The sequence below is a fragment of the Petaurus breviceps genome, unplaced genomic scaffold (genome assembly GCF_028583685.1).
Source record: "Petaurus breviceps papuanus isolate PSGF00001 unplaced genomic scaffold, PetGlider_PUasm1.0 115, whole genome shotgun sequence".
Taxonomy (NCBI): domain Eukaryota; kingdom Metazoa; phylum Chordata; class Mammalia; order Diprotodontia; family Petauridae; genus Petaurus; species Petaurus breviceps.
In genome coordinates, this window is record NW_027185612.1 from 1,155,110 (window position 1) to 1,177,140 (window position 22,031).

Here is a 22,031-nt window from a genome sequence, read left to right on the forward strand (position 1 = left end):
ATTCCCAAAGTTTTACATTTCTTTTGCCAGGCTTTCACATCTGAGTGACTTTATAAGCCAAACAGTGACTTTATGAGCCAATCAAGTTATACATAATACATTTTTTGTATGTTTCTAATTGAATAAAGTGACTTTAGAGTTTTGAAGACTACTTAAAATTGCATGTATTTAAACATTTTCCTAAAATTTTCTGGTCTAAAAGAATATGCCCACAAACTGTTTTCACTGCAGTGGTTTTAAAAATTCTGATATTTTGATGTCTATAGTGGCTGACATCCTGAGGGAGGAGTAAATTAGAGCAGGGATTACTACATTTCTAAGTACAATTTCCCTGTTTCTGGTATGTTAACTTAGTGATGCCACCAGGTAATGTTGCCATTTTAGGGTGGGAGTCAGTGACGGGGATCTGGGGATTCCAAACAAAGAAGATAGTCTTTTGGACTTGCTGGCAACTTTCAATGGACATTTCTGCAGCTGAGAAAGGGATCATGTTTGTGGCAATTGGTCTGTGTACTATTGAAAAATTAACAAAAGGTGTGGAGTGTGTGGGGTAGAACTAGTGAGAGCAGCCTTGGAAAGAAGTTGAAGGGATGGTCAGAGCTCTTCAGGAAGTGCATTGTGAGGTTGTGAAGTTTAACCCTGCACTTGAAGGAAGAGGCTATGAGGCTGTGTCCAGTAGGAACTTGCAAGCAAGGAAAACATTGTTTTGGGGTGTGTGGCCTGAAGGGCATTAGGAAAGACCAAGTATGGCTTTAGGATTTGCAAAGTGTGAGGTCCCAGTACTGGGAAAGAGAAAGAGCTGGGTGCCAACTAGAGAAGGAAGGTAAGCTATCAGTAAGGGGCATTAACAACAACAACAATAGCTAGCATTTGTGTAGCATTTTAAGATGTGCAAAACACTTTACAAATATTATGTCTATCTTCACAACAGCCCTGGGAGGTAGGTGCTATTAACCCCATTTTATAGATGAAGACACTGAGGCAAAGAGGCTAAACCGACTTCCCTAGGGTTTTCTGAGGTCACATTTGAACTTGGACCCCTTACTCTATCCATTACACCACCTAGTAGTATTACTGAATAGATAAAAATGCTTGATGGTTGTTCAAGGCCTGAAGCATTCATCTACTTATTCAATAATAATATTATAGAGGACTTGCTACTTGCCCAGCACTGTGTTAAGCTTTGCTTCAGGAACTTAAGAGTATCCAGTGTAAGACTAAACACTTAGTAGCTGCTCAGTAAATACTGGTTGATTGCTATAGAGATAAGACATACGTATAAGGAAAGGTAAGTAGTAATACAGGGCAGTATGTGGCATGTGCCCCAGAAGTGGTGTAGGCTGAGTCAGCAGTGCCCAAGAAAAGAAGACGAAACACACGTCAGGGAAATACTTTGCTTCTAACCACGTCTGAAACCTCACATTCTGCTTTTCACCTGATGAAGTCCGAGTGCAGCACGGTCAGAGAGTGTAGGAATGGTCAGGAAGGTGGCTGTGTTTCTGAAGGCACCAGAACTTGCCACGTTATAACCCCTGAGAACGTAGGTAGAGATGTCAAGAAATACTGTGATAATTCCTTCCACGCTATCCCTGAAGACACACTTTTTTCTGTTTTTGATACAGTGCTAAGATACATTCAGGGAAGAGAGACTGTGGGTTCTGGTACTTGAGGATATTGTTATCAAGAAAGTAGGACTTGAGCTGAGCCAAACTTTGCCCCAAGATTTTTTCTGAACACTTTCACTTGGAGAAGCCCAGTCCTAAGTACTGTTGGGTAACCAGTCCTTTATTATTCGAATCATTGCATTTATTAAACAATTGCTATGTATGGGCAGTGTGTTAAGCCCTGGGGTTATGGTATCTGAAGGAAGGCCCTCAGGGAACTCACTTTCTAAGGGGGATATGATATAGAAACAATTGTGTTCCTACAATTAGAGATAGTCTACTGGGGCTTTAGCATTTAGAGGGACTGATAGAGGCTTCTTGCAGAAGGTGGCATTTTAGTTCAGAATTGAAAGAAGTCAGGGGGCAGAAGTGAGGAGGGACACCATTCCAGGCATGGGGGATAGCCAGTGGAAATGGAGTTTGGGGATACAGGGTTTTCTGGGAAGAATAGCAAGGAGGCCAGTATTGCTGGATCTTGAGCATATGGAGGGGAGCAAAATATGAGAAGACTGGAAAGGGTGGAAGGTAAGCCAGATTATGAAGAGCTTTAAAAGCCAAACAGCAGATTTTATATTTGATACTGCACATAATAGCCACTGCAATTTATTGAACGTAGAGGGGGTTACATGGTCAGAGCTATGCTTTTGGCCCAGAGAGGAGTGGGGAGAGATTGAAGGTGGCAAGACCAGCCAGAAGGCTGTTGTAGGAGTACAGGTGTGAGATAATGAGGGCCTCCACCAGAGTGGTGGCAGTGTCAGGAGAGGTGTTAGAAAGGTAGAAATTGGCAACCCTTCGGATATGGAATGTGAGACAAAGTGAAGAGTTGAGGATAGGGTCATCCTTGACAACAATAGGGAAATTAAGACGTTTGGATGGTTTTGTGGGACAGTTTCCAGTTTGAGGTGTTCAAGTCAGTTGGGGATGTGAGGTTAGGTCTGAACAAGTAGATCTGAAAATCATCTGCACAGAGATGGCAATTGAAACCACCTCATGAGATCTCATCAAATTAAATAGTACAGAGCTCAAAGAGAAGAGGGCCGAGGACAGAGCCTTGGGGGACACCAGTGGTTAGTGGGCATGACCATTCACTGACGGAGGCAAAGAAGAAGTGGCCACGTAGATAGGAGAAGAACCAGGAAAAAGCAGTGTCATGAAAAGAAACCAAGAGAAAATTCAATTCAATAAGCATTTATTTAGCATGTACTATGTACTAGACACTGTCCCAAGGGGAAGAAGATGACGGACAATGTCAAAAGGTTATGGAGAGGTCAAGAAGAGTAAGGATTGAAAATGACCATTAGATTTGAATGAAGAGATCATTGGTAATTTTGTTTTTATTTCGTAAATAGTATTTTTTTTCTAATTACTTGTAAAGATAATTTTTCACATTCATTTAAAAAAAATTTGAGTTCCAAATTGTTCTACCTCCCTCCACTCCCTAAAATAGTAAGCAATTTGATATAGGTTATGTGCAGTCATGTAAAACATTTCCATATTAGTCATGTTGTGAAAAAAGAAACAGACCAAAAGGAAAATACCACACACGTGAAAATAGTATGCTTCAATCTGTGTTCAGATTCCTGCAGTTCTTTCTCTGAATATGGATAGCATTTTCCATCATGAATCCTTTGGAATTGTCTTGGATCATTGTGTTGCTGAGAAGAGCTAAGTTATTCATAGTTGATCATCACACAGTGCAGCTGTTACTTTACACAATATTCTCCTGGTTCTGCTCATTTCACTTTACATCATCAGTTCATGTAAGCCTTTCCATGTTTTTCTTAAATCTGCCTGTTCATCATTTCTTATAGTACAATAGTATTACATTACATTCATATACCACAGCTTGTTCAGCCATTCTCCAATTGATGAGCAATCCCTCAATTTCCAGTTTTTTGCCACTACAAAAAGAGCTGCTATAAATATTTTTATGATCTTTTTGGGATACAGACCTAGCAGTGATATTGCTGGGTCAAAGGATATATATGCACAATTTGATTGCTTTTTGTATATAGTTCCAAATTACTCTCCAGAATGGTTGGATCAGTTCACAACTCCACCAACAGTGCATTAGTGTCCCAGGTTTCTCACATCCTAGTAACTTTGGATAAGAAGAAACAAGGGAGAAGGCATGGCTGCTCCCCTCAGCAGACTCACTCTGGTTGGGGAAATGAGACCTGAACATATCACATTGTATTGGAGAGTCAACAGAATCCTGACTCTGTTCCTAGTTAGCTGTGTGAATTTAGGAAGAAAGACAGACCCTTAACCTCTCAGGGCCTTTAATTTAATTAACATAATGTAAAAGGAGGGATCTGGACTAGATGCTTTCTCACCAGAATCAGAGTCTCAGAATTCAAAGTGACCTTGGGAGTAATATAGTCCAACCTCTACAGGATCTGGAATCCCTTTTTCACCATCCCTGGCAAGTAGCCATCCATTTTCTGTGGGAAGACCTCCAATGATGGAAACCCATGATCTCATCAGGTAATACAAGACACTTTGGGACAGCATTAATTGTTAGGAAGTCCTTATGAGAAACTGAGATCTATCTCTCTGTAGACTCCACTCATTGTTTCTAATATCTTCTGGGGCTAAGCAATATCTCATTGAGTAAAAAAAAAACTTAAACATGACCCAATGTAGCAGAAAGTCTGGGGTCCTTCACTAGCTAGCAGTGTGATAAGAGGGCTCACACTCTCAATGCGTCACATCCCCAATCAAAGATGCTAACTCCAGGTTATCATAACTCTTGGTCAGCTGCTTTCATGAAAGTTGATAAAAGTCGGTAGGTGTCATTAATTAATACAGGCTCCCTGATGATAGCCTCCATCAGGAGGCAGTTAGGAAAAAAATGAGTGCCTTTTAGGACCCGGGGCTTCACACAGGGAGCACTAGACATGCCAGTGTAGAACATGCTGCTGGGAGGAGGGACTCTACCACCAGTGCCGACATTGATGCCTGGAAAGGTTCTGAAAAGAGGACCTTCATATACCAAGAGGTCTTTGAAGAGAAGACAATGCAGTGTAGCTCATTCTCAGGACCTCTGGACTCTGATCCCCATGTGGTAAATACTCACTTTGAGGTTCTAAGGATGACTAAATCAGAGACAAAGAATGGTTTTGTTAGACCATTCCCCCACTGCTGGCATCCAAAGCTTCCTTTGAAACTATGTTCTAATGATAGCTTCATACTGTCCTCTTAGTTATATGATAGATGGCAAATACCATATTGCTCCAAATATAGACCACGTGAGATCTTCAAAGGAAAAAAATCTACACAGTGAAAATAACACTGATTACAGGCTCCACTCGGGTTTTATATATAAGCTAGATTTTATAGGAAAGCACAGTCTATTTTTGGCCCAACACAGAAGTAGTTCTAAAATGTTACAAGTGGAAAAGGCTTTAAAAATCATCTTATCCCCAACATTTTACATTAGTATTACAGGGAGGTAAACACTATATGTTATGCTAATTGATCCCTCTACCTGTGTTCTTCCACCAGGAGAATGACTCAGTCTCAGGGTAGCATGGGTAGATGTGGCCCAAACAATACTATCCACCCAAGACTACCCTACTACAAAATTGTAAAGCAATGAAATTTGTCTCTGGAACCTTCTTAGTTTCCTTTTCATCACATTTCCATCCTTACCTGTCCTCCATCTGGGATCCTTGCTCTCTTCACCACCCTGTAAATGGCCTCCCAACCTATTTTGTTCTCAGAAGTCAGACAATTTTCAGATAATATGTTAATTGGCAAAGACCTCCCCCTCCCAGAAGTAGTTTGTCAAATTATAGCATTTTAGAGTTGTAAAAGGTCTTAAGAGAGCATCTTGTCCAACCTCCTCAGGCCAAACTCACTAGGCAAGTTGATAGGAGTCAGATTAGCTGACCCTGATGTGGGTTCTCACTGTAAGATGTGTGATTCTAATGGCAAAGGTTCTTTTCTAATGGCCAGGATTTCCTAGTGTAGACTGGACTGCAACTAGCCTCTAACCTATGGGTGGCTAGAGCCAAACAAACAGAACAGGCCAGAGACAGGAAAGTCAAGACACAAAATAGAAGTTTAATGAATTTTGGAGTGAAAAAAATGATGCTTTCAAATGGAAGCCCCACCTTCCACCCCGCCCAAAAAGGAGGGACTAAAGGCAGGTGTTGTATGCATCCTGGGTTGGACATGACATAATCATTTTTAGGTCTTGAGATGCTGTTTTGGTGGGCTGTGGGAACAGTATTGTCTCAAGTCTTGAGGGTTGTACCCACCATTTGGAGCACAAAAGCAGAGTTCTGTGATGGGAACAGGAGTATGGAACAGGGATTGTGAATATATGATGGATGGCCCTGAGAAGTAGGGGGAGCTAAATCCCTCAGTGAACACCTGGTGCTAGTCCAAGCAATACACTTTACCAGAGGGTGATATCATCCAGAGTGCAAAAGAGTATTATTATGCCAAGCTCAGGACACAGCCTGCTTGCTGGGCCTTGGCTCTGGAAAACTGGGTATCTCCAAAATATTTTGACATTAGCTTCTAGTCCAGTGCTCTTGTTATTCTGCCAAGAAGCTTACTATTATTTTTTTTTTTTTTGAAAAGCCTTTGAGGTACAAAGGATTAAATGAATCTCTGGTGGTGGAATTCTGGGCACTGTGGGAGATAATGCTGGTTACTCTTCTAATCATGCTAGAAGATGGCTGCCTGTTCTACATAAGCATACAGGCTGGCCCTGAGGGTAGGCTATGGACCCTCTAAGCTGGGCCCTAGAATCTGAGGACCTGGAGGAAGTAGCTTTGCTTTTTACTCCATGAGGTAAATTACTTTATTTTTCTAGGACTCATCTTCCTCATTTGTAAAATGAAGCAGTTGGTCTATTAGAGTCCTTGCCAAGGCCCCCAAGATTCTTTGATCCTTTGAATCCATACAGTCCAAGTGGGAAAGGGACCTATTCTAACACTGGTGACCCTTGAGGGTGAGGGATACCCAGTGGCACTCCCCTAGAAAGAACATCAGACTAATATAGCTCTAAGCTCTCATCAACACAATCCTCACTCCAAGAATGAGAATTAGCTTTTCTGACTTGAAGAGGAGATTCCAAAGAAAGGACTGGGGTTGTGGTTAGGAGGCTTGGTAAGATTCAAAGACAGATGCAGAGAGAGAGAGAGAGACACACACACACACACACAGACAGAGAGAGACAGAGACAGAGAGAACCAATATAGAGGGAAATGTGGAGGAAATAAGAACTTTGAAGAGATTGACTTGTTGTTTTGTTGACACAAACCTTTGTGTTTGATAAGAACGAAACTTGGAGATAACATTGGAAAGGGAAGTTGGGCCCACATTGTGGAGCTCCTTGAATGCCATTACCAATATACATTTGTAGTTATAGGAGACATTTATATAACACTTCATAGTTTACAAAGCAGTTGATGTACATTATCTCATTTGGTTTTCATCAAAACCCTGTGATGTGTATTATTTTCATTTTATATAAAAAGAAAGTTCAGAAAGTTTAAGTGATTGATTAGAGGTGTCACAACTAGTAATACAGGAGAATTCAAACTCAGGTCTTCTCCATTAAAGTTTATCCTTCCATGACAAAAAAATGCCCTCCTGAAGACTTTGGACTTTATTGTGTAGAGAATGGGAAGCCTGTGAAGGTTCCTGATTGAAATAGTGACCTGATGAAAATGGTGTAGGAAGATTACTCTGGCAGTTCAGGTATGGTAATGAACTGCATCTGTCTTGGAAGGGCAATTGAAGTGGTAAATATGGTAGGGGTCATCATTTGATTGATATTAGTGTGAAAATTTTTGGGCCCTAGCAAGTCATTAAAATAATTTAAAAGTTTTATTGATGTCTTTTATTTTTATATCACATTTATTTCTAAATATAACCTCTTCTCCCTTCCTCACAGAGTAGCTTTCCCTTTTAACTAAGATTTAAAAAAACAAATCCAGAATTCATCAAAATCATGGCATCTGACAGTATATTCAACATTCTACTCCCATAGGACCCCACCCTTCCATTGAAAGGAAGGAGGTATATTTTTTCATCTCTGGTATCAAACTTGGTCATAATTATGCAACATTTAGTTTCATCTTAGTTCCTTCAATTTACATTGCTGTGTGTTTTTTTCTTCCATCTGCTTACTTTACGCTGCATCAGTTCATCTTAGTTTTCTCATGTTTCTTTGAATAACCCATTTATTGTTTCTGATGGCCAAAATATTTCATTAAATTCATGTATCACAATTTTTTTTTAGCCATTCCTTAATTTATGGGTACTTTGTTTACCGTTCTCACAGACTTTCTAAGTTACAGAGGTTTTATGAACTGTATCTGTGGAGAGTGTGTCCACTTTTGTGAAATTTCTGCCCATTAAACTGGGAGTTTTTTTTGGGGGGGGGAGGCAGGCCATTGGCTTGCAAAATGCAAACATAGTTTGCTTTTAGACTTATTAAGTCTCAGAAATCCATAAAAAGTAATGATGTTTCATGTCTGCATAGCACTTTGAAACCCTTTCACTGAGGATATGCCATTTGATTCTGACACATTATTTATCTTCATCCGCTGAGACAGCAAATTAGTAGCAGAGTCAACAAGAAGGACTAACATTTATTGAGCACCTACTGTGTACCAGGCACTATACTAAGCGTTAGGGATACAAAAAGAGGCAAAAGAAAAGGTCCTGATATCAAGGAACTTACTATCTAATGGGGAAAACAGCATACAACCAGATATATCTTGGATCAGACGCCGATGATCCCCGAGGAAAGGCGCTAAATCTAAGAAGGGCTGGGACTCAGGGCTCCCCCACTCCTGGTCCAAAGGTCCTTGGCCCACTGCTGCCATCCTGAGGAACCTTTTGAAAGGCTTGGCAAGGCTAAAGGGGGATGAAGCCTAGAAATCCATCCCCATCACAGGCTTTGGAAACAACCGAAGGGCTCCTGCCAACCTTGACCAAGCCCCCCCCCCATCCCTAGCCCTGGCTATGGACTGGATCCAGCCAAAGTTACCAATGGGAAAGTTGGCCTGGGGTGGGGGGTAGGAGGGGGGCGCCCTCCCAGCTGGTTCTGGGAGGAGCCGGCTCTCTAGAAGGCAGCCAATAAGCTGGCGGGGGCCGGGCCGTGGCTCGGCCTGCCGCTCTGTCATAGGTCAGGCCCCCAGGCCGGGGTGGGCAGCCCCGGGAGGCAGCCAATCCCGGCTCCCGCAGTGCGGGGAGGAGCCTGCTTCTCTCGGGGGCTTCATTCCACGGCTGCAGCTTCTCCCCTCGGACGAGCCTCGGCGGCCTCGCCCTCACTCCCCCGCTGGCGCTGGCCTGACCCATTCGGATCAGGTAACGGCTCTGCCCGTCCCCCGACCCGCCTGGTCACTTTGTGTGCACGTGACCGCGGGGGGGCTCCCCAGGGACTTGTTGTGGGGCGTGCACGCGCGCGTGGACTGATCTGCGTGTGTCTGGTGCTCGTGCGTGCTTGTGTGAGCATTTGGGGCCGCGTGAGCCGTGGCCCTGTTTGTTTTGCGCGTCTGCCCCCTCCGTAGCGTGGTGTCAAGTGCCCAGAGACCTCGACGTGGAGCCTCGAGGCTCCTAGCATTGGGAGGTCAAAAGATAGGCTCGAGTCCCGGCCCTGCCACTGACTGCTTTAGCGTGACCTTGGCGAGTCACTCCCCCTCCCGGGCCTCAGTTTCCTTAGCTGTACAGTGAGAGGATTGGACTCCTAGGCCACGTCCGAATCTAATGCCACGATCCTGTTGTGTACAGGTGCTGTGTATGTATCTGTGAGTGTGTGTGTCCTCTACATGTGTGTGTTCGCTGGATAGTGACGGGGCCAGAGGGTCCCCAGAGTGAGAGACCACCGAGGCAACCTTGAATGTGGTGTTGGTGGTGGGAGTGTCAGAGCAGTAGAGCTTCGGGGCACACACACGCACACACTGTGAGGGTGATGGTGACAGCTGGTCACCATGCTGACCTAAGCCCAGGTCCAACATAATTCACCCCCACTTCACTCCCCCCAAATCTGAACATTTCCTTCTCCCTCCTTTATCGGGGTCCAGAGGTGACCTTTAATCCCCTTTGCATCTTCTCCCTTCTCCCATGCAAAGCGACAACATATGGAGTCCTTGCACTTAGGGAGTTTAGAATCTAGTTAGGACCCATGTTTACCCAAAGAGCTCGATCAGTTAGACTTCTCCTACGGGCCCCTGCCGGAAGTTCCCACCAGTAAATGCTCTAGGAGAGAAGGAAGGAATCAAGGTGAGCTGGGCTAGTTAGAGATGCTGCCCTGGAGGGCGTGAGACTTGAGCTGGGTCTTGTCTAAAGATGGCTTAGGTTCTGGGTTGGCAGAGAAAGGGGAGTTTGTTAGGTGTAGGGAATAGCCGAAGGGAGGAGTACAGGTGTGTTGGAAGGGATTGAAGAGCCAGAGAAAGATTCACTTTCTCTCCGGTAGTTTCCCCAGGGAAAGGTGGCAGAACAGAAATTTGGGTGTGGGAGTCTGAAAATAGGATGATGAAGAGGGTCCATTATCTGTGGAGAATAACAGCTCTTGGTGCCTTTTTTTTTTTTTTCAAGTTTGAGGGTACAGATGGGGAGTGTAAGCTGACACTGAATCTAATATCCCTATCCATATCAGTCCTGTAGGCTGGCATTGTTGGTGACCAGCACCTTGGCAGGGGGGAAAGAAGGGGTCGGCTCTGAGGAAAGATTTGGTCCAATCAGAGAAACAAACTCAGAAAAGGAGGTGTGACTGAGTAAAGACTTCCTGCCTCATCCATTTCATTTCCTTATACCTCTGGGGCCTGAATCGGCCAATCTGGGAGATATGTAGTCTTTCCCTGCCCCCACCCCCAACCCCATATCCTCGTGCCACGCTCCAGTAGCCCTCACTGCCCTAGCGTGTGCCTGGCCCTTGCCATCTCTTCTGAAAATAAAGCCTCTTTGTCTCCCCTTCATCCCCCAGACCTCCCGCCTTGGCGCACAGTGCCTGCCATAGTCCCTTTGTGATCTCTCCAGGCGTTTCCATGGCAGCTGCCTTGAAGCTGGCCCCTGGACTGAGGCCTCCTCCCTAAGCGGGAAGGGGGCGGGGTAATGGAATAGGGTAGGAGGCAGGGGCTGGCTTGGGTGCAACCGTTAGGGCCAGTGGGGTCGAGAATAATGAACTGTGGGAAAGGACACTGTGGAGAGATCAATGTGTACAATGAAGGAGTGATTTAGGAGGATGTGAGAGAAGAGAAGGTTTAAGCTGGGGTGGCGAGTGGAGTGGGTAGTAAAAAGAAATTCAGAGGCAAGGTGGGTGATTACTATGAGCAACCTCCCTTTCCTGATCTGAGGACATTTTATTTGAAAAACCAGAACTCAGTCGACCTCATTCTCTGATTGTTAGCCTGATCAAGCCCACGGGGCTGCATCCAACTTCAGCTGAGTAGCATGTGTTCAGGATAGCCACTGGGCTGGTTATCTGTGTTGGAAAGATTTGGCGTTCTTTCCTTTGTTACCTACCTCAAGGGGAGTACAGTGTGTTGATGGAGATCAGGGTAGTAGTGGTGGTAGGCCTAGTGAATGATGCTGCTAGATGTATAGGGACCAGGTGGAAGAAGAAGAAAAAGAACCTCCAAACTATCAGGGGTGAAGTGTCTTGTATCTGAGTGACTATGTACACAGCTAAGGCTGGTTCAGGGGGTAGGGTCTTGATTTGGGCCATTTCTCATGATTTCCTATTGTCAACAAGGCCCATCAGATACATGACCTATGATTTGTGTGCATGGTGCTTGTGTTGTAAATATGTGCAAGTCTCCCTTCTCTCCACTAATGTCACTGGTATATAGAATCCATTCTGATTCCCCATCACTTTTTATTCTTCCTACAACTGCTTCCTTCTTGAGAGTGGGATCTCTTTTTCCTTTTTGCTTCCTAGTTCCACTCTACTTATTTCAGAGCAAAATTAGTGCTCTGAATGATCGATCAGTCCCTATGGATAAGGATTCTGCCCATGATGGGGGAGAACATCAAGTTTGGGGAGGGCATAATTATCTTTCATAAAGGTTGTATTCATGGGTTAAGACTAGGTCCTGAATAATATGCAGCATTTCTTTGAATAACTTATGCATATATCATCTAGGAACTTAAACTCTTCTTGAGCCTCTTTCTTTACTTCTCTCCTTCTCTCTATCTCTCCCTCCCCCCCACTCCCTCCCTCTCTCCCTTCCTCCCTCTTTCCCCTTCTCTCTCTGCCTTCCTTCCTTTCTCTCTCCTACTAAGCCAAACTCTTTGATGGATAAAGTGGGCTTCCTTTGGGCCATCTGAAACTTTAAAGATTTGGGAGATTCAGTGAGGTTTGGTGAATAAGTTTGTCTGTTACCTTTCTCTATATCCCCTTCATAATATTCATAGTATCTTAGGGGTGAAAACAAACATTTTATTTTATTTTTATTCTGAACTCAATCATCAAATAGAATGAGCATTTTCATATTTAAAATAGAACAGAAAAAGAGTATAGTTCATGAAACAGAATTTCTACTCCATATAACTTTTTTTTCTTTTCATCATAAATTCATCATGAAACTTTCACAGCTATCCTTGTCTGTGTTTCCTTCTGGCCTTCTTTGTTTTCTTTTGTGTATTAAAAATTGCTTCAATGATCCCTTTTTCTTTTTTGGACCCTCCTGCTAGTCCCACTCTCCCTCCTACCTTTCCCCTCTCCAAATTTCAGAAAAAGAGAAAGACAGAGAGGGAAAATAAGAGGAGGGGGAAGGGAAGAAATGAAGGAATGAAGAAAGAGAAATAAAGAAAGACTGTTGTAAGAAATATGCAGAGTCAAGCAAAACAAATTCCCAGATGGATGTGTCTGAAAATGTGTCTTATTCTGCACTTTGATGTCATAATCTCTTTGTCAAGAGGCTGGTTTCATGCTTCTTCAACTGGCTTCTGGAATTGTAATTGGTCATTCCATTCAGAATTCTTTTTTTTTTTTGCTTTTTGGAGGGGGGAGGGCAGGGCAGTTGGGGTTAAGTGCCTTGCCTAAGGTCACATGGCTAGTAAGTGTGTCAAGTGTCTGAGGTCAAATTTGAACTCAGCTCCTCCTGACTCCAGGGCTGGTGATCTATTCACTGTGCCACCTAGCTGCCCCTCCATTCAGAATTCTTAAGCCAAAAGTTGTTTTTGTTTTATTTTTTGTTTGACAATGGTGTTATATAAATTGCTCTTCTAATTCTGCTTACTTTACTTTGTATGAGTTCATAGAAATCTTCCAAGATTTATATGAAACTGTCCCTTTTGTCATTTCTAACAATGCAAGAATATTCCATTCCATTCATTCATAACATCTTTTTCAGCCATTCTCCAACAGATACACATTCTTTAGTTTCTAGTTCTTTGCTATAACAAAAAGAATATGTGGGTTCTTTTTCTCTTTCTATGGCATATAGGCCTAGTAGTGCTATCTCTGAGTCAGAGGACATATACAGTTTAGGAACTTTTCAGATATAGTTCCAAATTGTTTTGCAAAATGGCTAGCCCTAAACAAACTGATGAGGAATTTAGTTCTGAAAGGTTTTAAGCAACTTCGAAAATGAAGGAATGCATGTATTTCTCAAAATCTTTACTAAAACTATAGCCATATATTGAGGCACAGAGAAATTATAAATTAATGTTAAGAAAAATAGAAATGCTAAAGATATCCTTTACAGATAACAAAATAAAAATGGCAGTTAGTGCAGGGAACAAAAACAATATATACAAACCTAAATAAAGACTTAATGGCATCCTGAATAATTAATTTGTTAATGAACAACTAACAATAACTATGTGAAAGAGAATGATGATGAGATATCATGCTGTAATTTCTGGGATTCAGCTAAAGCAACAGAGAAGATAAAATATATTCCTAAGAATATGCATTAGCAAAGTAGAAAAACAGAAAACTCATGAATTGCAAATTTTTTAAATTAACAAATATACCCAAAATAAGCACAAAAGAAGAAAATTTGAAAATTAAAGGAGAAATAGATACATTGAAAAACCAAACCAACCCCCCCCCCAAAAAAAAACAACTCCTGAAACTATAGAACTGATAAAACTTAACATTGGTTCTTTAAAAAGACTAATAAAAATGATAAAAAAAAATGATCCTAATTTTTTTTTTCATTTTATTAGCTGGCCCTCCTAGCTTTGAGTCCTTTACAAACTTGGTAGCCATGTATACTTGTCCTTCTTTCTTCTCAAGGTGCTATTATATTTATGATGATAATTAACCATCATTAGCTAACCTCATGCAAGCATCATTTAACATTAGAAAACAATCCAATAAAACATCTAGAATAATATGATTATATCAGTAAATTCAGGGGAAAGAAAGCTTTAACAAAGAACAACACTCATTTAGGCTAAAAAATGTAAAGCATAGGCATGTAGGACTTAAAAAAACTATGATAAATAAATATATATGTGTTTATATATATATAATACCAGTTCCTATCTTTATCTAAAACCTCAATCTGTATGGAACAGAGAAACTTCTGACTTTCAGAATAAATAAAAGAGTAAAGCAAGGATGCCCCCCTTTCTCTACTGTTATTTGACATAGTTTTAGGTCTGCTGAAAAAATCAAGGAGATAAGAATAAGATATTCAAGGCAGAAAAACAGGCAACGAGGACACCAAAATGTACCTATTTGTTTATGATGTTGTTTACTCAGAAACTCATAATCAGTAAAGAAATTAATGGAAATAATTGTTGGCTTTAGTAAAGTAGTAGGATCTTTGATGAATGTTTTTATTGATACCTTTTCTTTTTATATCACATTTTATATCACATTTATTTCCAAATCTATTCTCTATCTCCCCTACAAATTGAACAAAGATTAAAAATGGAAAAGCAAAATTTTTCCCAGTAAAACCAACCAATGTATTGTTGTTTCTAATAGTGTATGTTAGCAATAGTTCAATTATTTGAAACCATCTTATAATGTCCTCCTGACATCTTCTCTTTAGTGTAAAAGTCTTCCTTTCCTTTAGTTGATCTTAGAGGCCTTTTACCATCTTTGTTGCTCTTCCCTGGACATTCTCCACTAACAGTTTCTTAAAATATGGCATTGAGAACAGAATACGATACTATAGATGTATATGAACTAGGACAAAATGCAGTAGAACTTTCAATTGTTCTGGATTCCCGTGCCTCTATCAGTGCAGCCAAGGGTACCCTTTGGACTGTTTTGTCACACTGTTAACATTCACTGGGTCACTGAGAAGTTCCCAGGTCTTTTCCAAATATGTCAAAATTTACCCAGTTTGTACTTCTGAATTTGTTTTCGAACCAAAATATAAGACTTTACATCTATCTTAGCTAAATTTCATTTTATTAGATTCAGCCTAACTTTCTAGCCTGTAAAATCTCTTTGGATCCTAATTTTTTTTTTCATTTTATTATCTGTCCCTCCTAGCTTTGAGTCATTTACAAACTTGGTAGCCATGTATACTTGTCCTTCTTTCTTCTCAAGGTGCTATTATATTTATGATGATAATTAACCATCATTAAAGTTTCATAAAGAGGATTACAGAGATGTAAAATCCTCTTGGAAAGGATCATATAATACAGTATACACATGTAAGATGTTATTATGGTGGTAAATTTTAAAACCCTTCATTTCTTCCCTGTCCCATAGGCCATCCAACTTTCCCAATCCTGTGACCCTCACATTAAAGGAAAGGGGTCAGAACTTGTGGTAATGACTCAAGAGGCATCTAAAGACAGAGATTTCCCTCTGAGTTCTTGTTCAGGTAAGTAAGGAGATAAGCAAAGGCTGGGCCCTTGGCACCCACCCAGATTCATTTTCCCCATTGTCTTTCTTATCCCCCTAGTTCTTAACTACCTTCAGCTCTTGGCTGAATGCTTGCTGCAGTTCTTATGTTGCCTGGATCTTTCCTTCCCCATGGTATGGGTGGGAGAATGAGTCTGGATGCCCCACAGAGACAACCTTCACCAAGCAGACCTGATATATCCCTAGGAGGCTGGGCCCCTTGACAGAGTGTCTTGGGGAGGTCAAGTCATTGTTCCACCTTCTCTACAACTAACCCCAGGGTGCATAAAGTATAGATTTCTTCACAGCCCCAGGACCATATATCCCATTGTTTTCTTGAGAAAGCCTTTTCTATTAAGGTCCCTTACTAATGTATTTAAACAAAAAGGAAATTGGGCACGAGACCACAGAAGGCAACATGAGTGTGATGATGTTCTGTATCAATATTCTGATAATATTTATAAAGCACTTAATGTGTTGCCTGGCACATAGTAGGTACTATAAAAATTCTTAGTCCCTTTCCCTGCTTATAGTGTAAAGAATACTAGGCTTGGGAATTGTTCTTGTCCTGCCTCTGCTACCAACTATGCAGAACAGGAAAGTCACTTCGGGGCAGTTTCCTTATTAGCAAAATAAGGGAGTTGAACTAAACATTTTCTAAGTTGCCTTCCAGCATTAACATCCTGTGAACCTATGAATAAAATGATCTAAAAAACAAAAAACTCTGCTTCCCCTTTGTATTACTCTGCTTTAGGTTTTCTTGAGAATCTATGTCCAGTATCTGATACTGGTAACTAGCAAGCAGTCTGGAGGGCTTTGGGTTCTAGTCAACAGCACTGCCATTAACAACCATGTGACCCAGTAAATCACTTCAACCCTTTGTGCCTCACTTTTTGGGATAATATTTTGTGGGGTAAACCATGGCAGAATCATAAAATAGATTCCCAATGTGAGAATTGGAAGAGACCTTAGATATCCTCCAATGGAACCATGATCCGAATTAGGAATCCTCTCTCTGTCATTCTGAAAAGTGGCCCTCATATTGACTCAAACATCCCCAATGGTAGAGAATGCTTGACCCTCCAAGTGCCCAATTTCTAGTTCCAAGTGGCCAGTTTTACTGGAAAAGCAATTGATTCCTTAGAGAAGTGTTAAACCAGTCCCCTGCAGGTCTTCTCAGTAGGTATGTCACTGACAGCCAGAAAGGGGGCTGCCAAAAACCAACTGTCTCCCTGCCTCCCCTGCACTCAACTATACAGCCTTGCAGCTATACAGATGCAAAGGGGCAATTCATCACCACCTGCCCTCCTACAAAGAATACAGCTGAGAATCCAGAAGGAATTCAAGAAAGACCCCAGACCAGTGAAGAAGGACCTCTTGAAGCCCATATACTCTATGAAATGATGGAGGGCAAAGTGAGCAGACCCAGGAAAACAATTATACAGTGATATCATTTTCCCCAGTGATATCAGATAGGAAGGAAGTATAGGACGCTTGCTGGGGGTTGGGTTTTGTTTTTTTTTTGGTGGTTGTTGTTGTTAAACCTTTTCATGGACCACCATCAGGGGCTGTGTTTTATAAAGGCCTGCATGTTTCTTCTGGATCCCTCCTTGGCCTGCCTGGACTCACAAGGTGAACAGTGAGGTGGAACAGGAAAGGGCCGAAGCTCGGGACCCACCATGGCAGTGCAGCGCAGGGACTCAAACTCAGGGCCTAGTTTTTCTGTCTGTCTTTCTGTCTTCAACTTTCTCTCCTTTCCCCTTTCTCCTCTTCTTTTCCATGCTCTCCTCCTTTCACTTCTCTTCTTACTTCTTCATTCCTCTGTGCTTTCCCATTCTCATCTCTCTTTATCCCCACCTTCCTTTCAGTGTTTGTGTTCTCATTTTCTCCTCCATTCTGTTTCCTCTTCTTTTTCTTTTCCTCCCCTTCACTACAGTCTTTCTCTGCCATCTTTCTTTCTCATCCCTGTATCTTTTACTCTCCCTCTCCTTTCTGCCTCGTGCCTTCTTCTTTTCTCTTCCAGAATCAATTATTGAGAATCATTTCTGCCCATCTCCTCCTTTTCAGCAGGTGACAGCAGCATCATGGTGAAGATCAAGTGGGAGAAGCAGGAGTGGCTTCCCCAGGCCCTGGAGCCCCCTTCCATTTTGCCAGAGAAGGACAAGGAGAACATCTTTCAGCATCCCCTGGGTCATCCGCTTCTCCAGGCTTTGGGGAAACCTCGAGTCCCAGGAGGATGGGAAGAGGCCCAAGGCCCTGGCTGCATTCCCGGTGCTCAGTGGATGGCAGGGTCAGTGGGCCTTGGCTCCACCGCAGCCCCCTCTCTTCTTGGCCCACAGTTTCCAGTAGGTGAGGGACACTTTGCATGTCCAGACTGTGGGAAGAGGTTTAGCTGGTGGTCATCACTGAATATCCACCAGCGCACTCACACGGGAGAGAAGCCTTATCACTGTGGCAAGTGTGGCAAGAGCTTCAGCCAGAAACCAAACCTGGTCAGGCACCAGAGGCACCACACGGGGGAGCGGCCCTTCCACTGCTCTGAGTGCGAGAGGCGCTTTAGCCAGAAGCAACATCTGCTCAAACACCAGAAGACGCACTCCCGACCCGCCATCCACTCCTGCCCCGAGTGTGAGCGACGTTTCCGACACAAAGTGGCCCTCCGGGTCCACCAGAGGACCCATGCCCGTGACCGCCAGCTGGCCCGGGCGGAGCTGCAGAAGCTCCTCAGAGATAAGGTGTCCCGGAAACCGCGCCGGCCTCCGGCCGCATCCCGAGAACCTCCAGGCTGCCCCTGGGGAGAAGTTGGGGGAGGGTGGAGGCCGGGGCTACCTGCCAAAGCCCGGACCTCCGCTGCTGGCTCCGCGGAGCAGCGCCAGTTCATCTGTAATGAGTGCGGGAAGAGCTTCACGTGGTGGTCGTCGCTGAACATCCACCAGCGGATCCATACTGGGGAGCAGCCCTATGCCTGCCCGGAGTGTGGGCGGCGCTTTAGCCAGAAGCCCAATCTGACTCGGCACCTTCGGAACCACACAGGTGAGCGACCCCACCTGTGCCCTGAGTGTGGCCGCGGCTTCCGTCAGAAGCAGCATCTGCTCAAACACCAGCGCACACACCGAGTCGGGGAGAAGGTGTCCTTGTGCCCTGGCTGTGGGGAGAACTGCCCAAGCCGGGCAGCCCTGCGCGCCCACCAGAGGGCCCATGCTGCTGCTGAGCTCCTCCATGGAGCAGCCCTCCGGGGCCGGATGGTGGTGGCAGTGACCAGTGTGGAAGCAGGGTCAGGCTTAATGCAGCCTGCAGAGTATGCCCTGGGCTTCTCTCTGCAGCCACCAGCCTCCCAGGCCCTGCAAGGGGATGAGGTTGTCTTGCTGAACAGGGAAGCCCGCTGGGGCAGGGGCATTGTAGGCATGGCCCAGGCAGGTGGAGGAGTCCCTTCCTCTGGCACTGCTGAGCAGCGTCAGTTCATCTGTAACGAATGTGGCAAGAGCTTCACCTGGTGGTCTGCACTCACCATCCACCAGCGGATTCACACAGGGGAGCGGCCCTACCCTTGCCCAGATTGTGGGCGTTGCTTCAGCCAAAAGCCCAACTTAACTCGGCACCAGCGGAACCACACAGGCGAGCGGCCTTACCTATGTGCTGACTGTGGCAAGGGCTTCAGTCAGAAGCAGCACTTGCTTAAACACCATCGTGTCCACAGAGGAGGGGGCCAGGCAGTGCTTGCCCCTGCACACAGTATCAAGGAAGAACCTTAATGGACGGGGCTGAGACTCAGCAAGTCTCCTTAATTGGGGATTGTGTGCATGTGTGTGTAGGGGGGGAGGGTGGGGGATGACCTACTTGCTTGGCCAGAAGACCCCTGAGAGCAGCAACTTTCCTGGGGGAGGTTTCTCCCCAACCTTAACTCAAGAGGCAGAATCTTCTTCAAGGCTCCAAACAGCTTGTGAATGAGTCCTGAGATGACCTGGCACCTTAGTACAGTGGGGTTGGATCAGGCCAGATAACATTAACCCCCATGATTGACTTCTTCCTCTATTTCTCCCTGCCCCTTTCTTCAGGGGATGCACAGTGACTCTAGATGGAGATAGCACCTTGGGAGGAACCTTCACAAATACTTGTAGGAATTCAAAGGCAGAGAATGCCTAGGATGCGTTAGTCTTAACCAGGTGCCATACTGGTCCATAGTGACCCAGAGAAGGGGCACTCCAAAGAGGAAGGGGTCTTCATAGCTGCACTCAGATGCCTCACCATCAGCATGGAAGCCAGAAGGCCTCTAATGATGCAGGTGGGATGAAGGAGCTGGCCCAGCCCAGGCCAGGGTAGAAGTGTGGGAGGCCTGGCCCACAAGCAGTGAGGATGGTGCCTGGTTGTGGTTTGATACTATAGAGGTTCCAGGAGAATAGCAATGTCACATGGCATTTAGAGAACAAAGTGATACCAAGGCAGGATGACAATGATGACTTACTTTATCAAGACTTATCTTTATCAAGAATGTTTCAGAAAAGAAAAATGAAGGATTGAATGTTTACAATGGTCTGAGTGCTCATTTCCTTTTCTCTCCCTTACCCTGCTTGCTAAATCTCCAGGACTTTGAACATATTTGCTTTCTTCCAAGAGGTCACCCAGGCAGATTCTCTTTTTTCTGCATACCATACATATGCTCAAGTGGGAAGAAATACTTCCTTCTCACACCTACTCCTGGAGGAAGGGACAGAACAAGCTTGCTGTCAAATATGTTAAGTCAATTAAAGGTTAAAGATGTTGAGACATGCTGGTTAGAGAGAGCCCTACCTTGGCTTACTGGCTGTCAGGCAGCAAGGGACCAGTCTAGGGGAAGGTAATTGATTAGGTGGAAAAATAAGGTGTTAGTGGTCCTAGATGCCACTAGGTGCCCATACCCCTGGTAGTGGGGGTGGAAAAGTAGGGGTAGGGGTAGTATTGGGTAGGCAGAAATTGCTGGTACAACTTGCCCTAAGGGAGGGTGCATGATCAGTTTTCTTTGGAGTCATGAATGGGTAGGATCCATGGTTTCATTGGTGTACTGACCTCCATAGTATGGAAACACCTTCCACTGATACAGATTAGCAACTCATCTGTAATGTAACTGTCTTGGGGGAGTTTCCTGGGCACCAAGGGATTAAATAATTTGTCTAGCATTAAACAGCCAGTATTGGTCAAAGGTGAGATTTAAACTAGAGTTTTCCTAGCACCAAAACTGGCCCTCTATCCCCTAGACCCTGATGCCCTTCAATAATTATAACCCTTTGGGGCAGCTAGGTGGCACAGTGAATATAGCAACGGCCCTGAAGTCCGGAGGATCTGAGTTCAAATGTGGCCTCAGACACTTAACACTTCCTAGCCATGTGACCTTGGGCAAGTCACTTAACCCCAAATGCCCTGCCTTCCCCCCTCCAAAATGCAAAAACAAAACAAAATAATGATAACCCTTTTACTGGTCATTATCTCATTTCTTGTTCTAATCAAGGTTGTTTATTGGCAAGGATACTCATTAGGAAATGTGACCTTCCATATTGACCTCTGGCCCTAAGAATTCCACAACGTCAAATGCTTTGGTACATTGCAGATCTATTTCAGAGAGGAATTAGTTAAGTTCTCTTCAGTGATGGGATGCTGGTTGGTCAAGTGGCTGGCAGATATTATACAAGAATTGGTGAAGGCCACTATCCTCTGTTCAGTCTGGGATGTAGTGACCCCTGGGGGTGACTTCTCACTGTTCCTGACTGTGACCAAAGAACTATTATAAGTAGACACCACAATGGCTCTTACAAAGGACAAAAACAAAATTTTGGAGAGGCATCAGGCCCTATTTCATATGATGATTGGCACAATGAGCAGCTTTTTTTTGCCAAAACCTCATAGGCAACCCTCCAGGATGAGAAAAGCTCATTGCTGGCATCATAGGGCCCCCTGTGTAGGGAGCTAGCATCAGGGCAGGGTGGGGGGATGGGAGCATAGGCTTCCTGATGGAAAAATGGAGAATAGATTGAGAAGTTTTCCTTAATGAGATGTAGCAAATGTTTTGTCAGTCAGGTGTTGAGCTTGATCTTCCACCCATTTCTAATGATGCTTTTTCGTTTTCTCATAGGTGAAGTAGATCACAGTGGTCACAGTAGTTGGGCATGGTGGCTCTTGATCCACCACTGGTCATTTTGATCTGCCTGGACAAAGTCAACCACACCATGTCTGAGCACTAATGGACTTTATTTAACTTGAAGTCCACCTAGCCATAATATTCTTATAATAGATTTAGGACAGGATGTCTTAAGTTTATTTTGTCTTTCATGAATCCCTTTTGCAATATGGTGAAGCCTATGAAATCTTTCTCAGAATAATGGTTTTAAATGCAGAAATTAAAATACATTGGATTATAGAGGAAACCAATTATATTAAAATACAGTTATGAAAATGTAAAAAAAAAAGCAAATTCAAATATAGTAGAGGTCGAGAAGTTCTTGGACTCTAGGGAGAACATAGTCCCATAATTCTCCAGCATCAATCATGTCCCTGAGCAGAGTCCCTCTGATCTGGGTTAGGGTACTGCTCCTCCTCCTGGAGATTTGGAA

The 22,031-nt window shown here is 43.7% G+C and overlaps 1 protein-coding gene across 2 annotated transcripts; it reads left to right on the top strand.

The window, feature by feature from the left end:
* Nucleotides 1-8,865: 8,865 nt before the first annotated feature.
* On the top strand, nt 8,866-19,978 carry ZNF775 (zinc finger protein 775). 2 transcript variants are annotated; one of them, XM_069083500.1, is made up of 3 exons: nt 8,866-8,999; nt 15,316-15,430; nt 17,518-19,978. In XM_069083500.1, exons 2-3 carry the CDS (start codon nt 15,379-15,381, stop codon nt 19,200-19,202), a joined length of 1,737 nt encoding a protein of 578 aa, XP_068939601.1. In that variant the 5' UTR covers nt 8,866-8,999; nt 15,316-15,378; the 3' UTR covers nt 19,203-19,978. The 2 variants fall into 2 exon arrangements, with proteins under 2 accessions (XP_068939601.1, XP_068939612.1); XM_069083511.1 differs by having other exon boundaries at nt 17,521-19,978.
* The last annotated feature ends 2,053 nt before the right edge of the window (nt 19,979-22,031 follow it).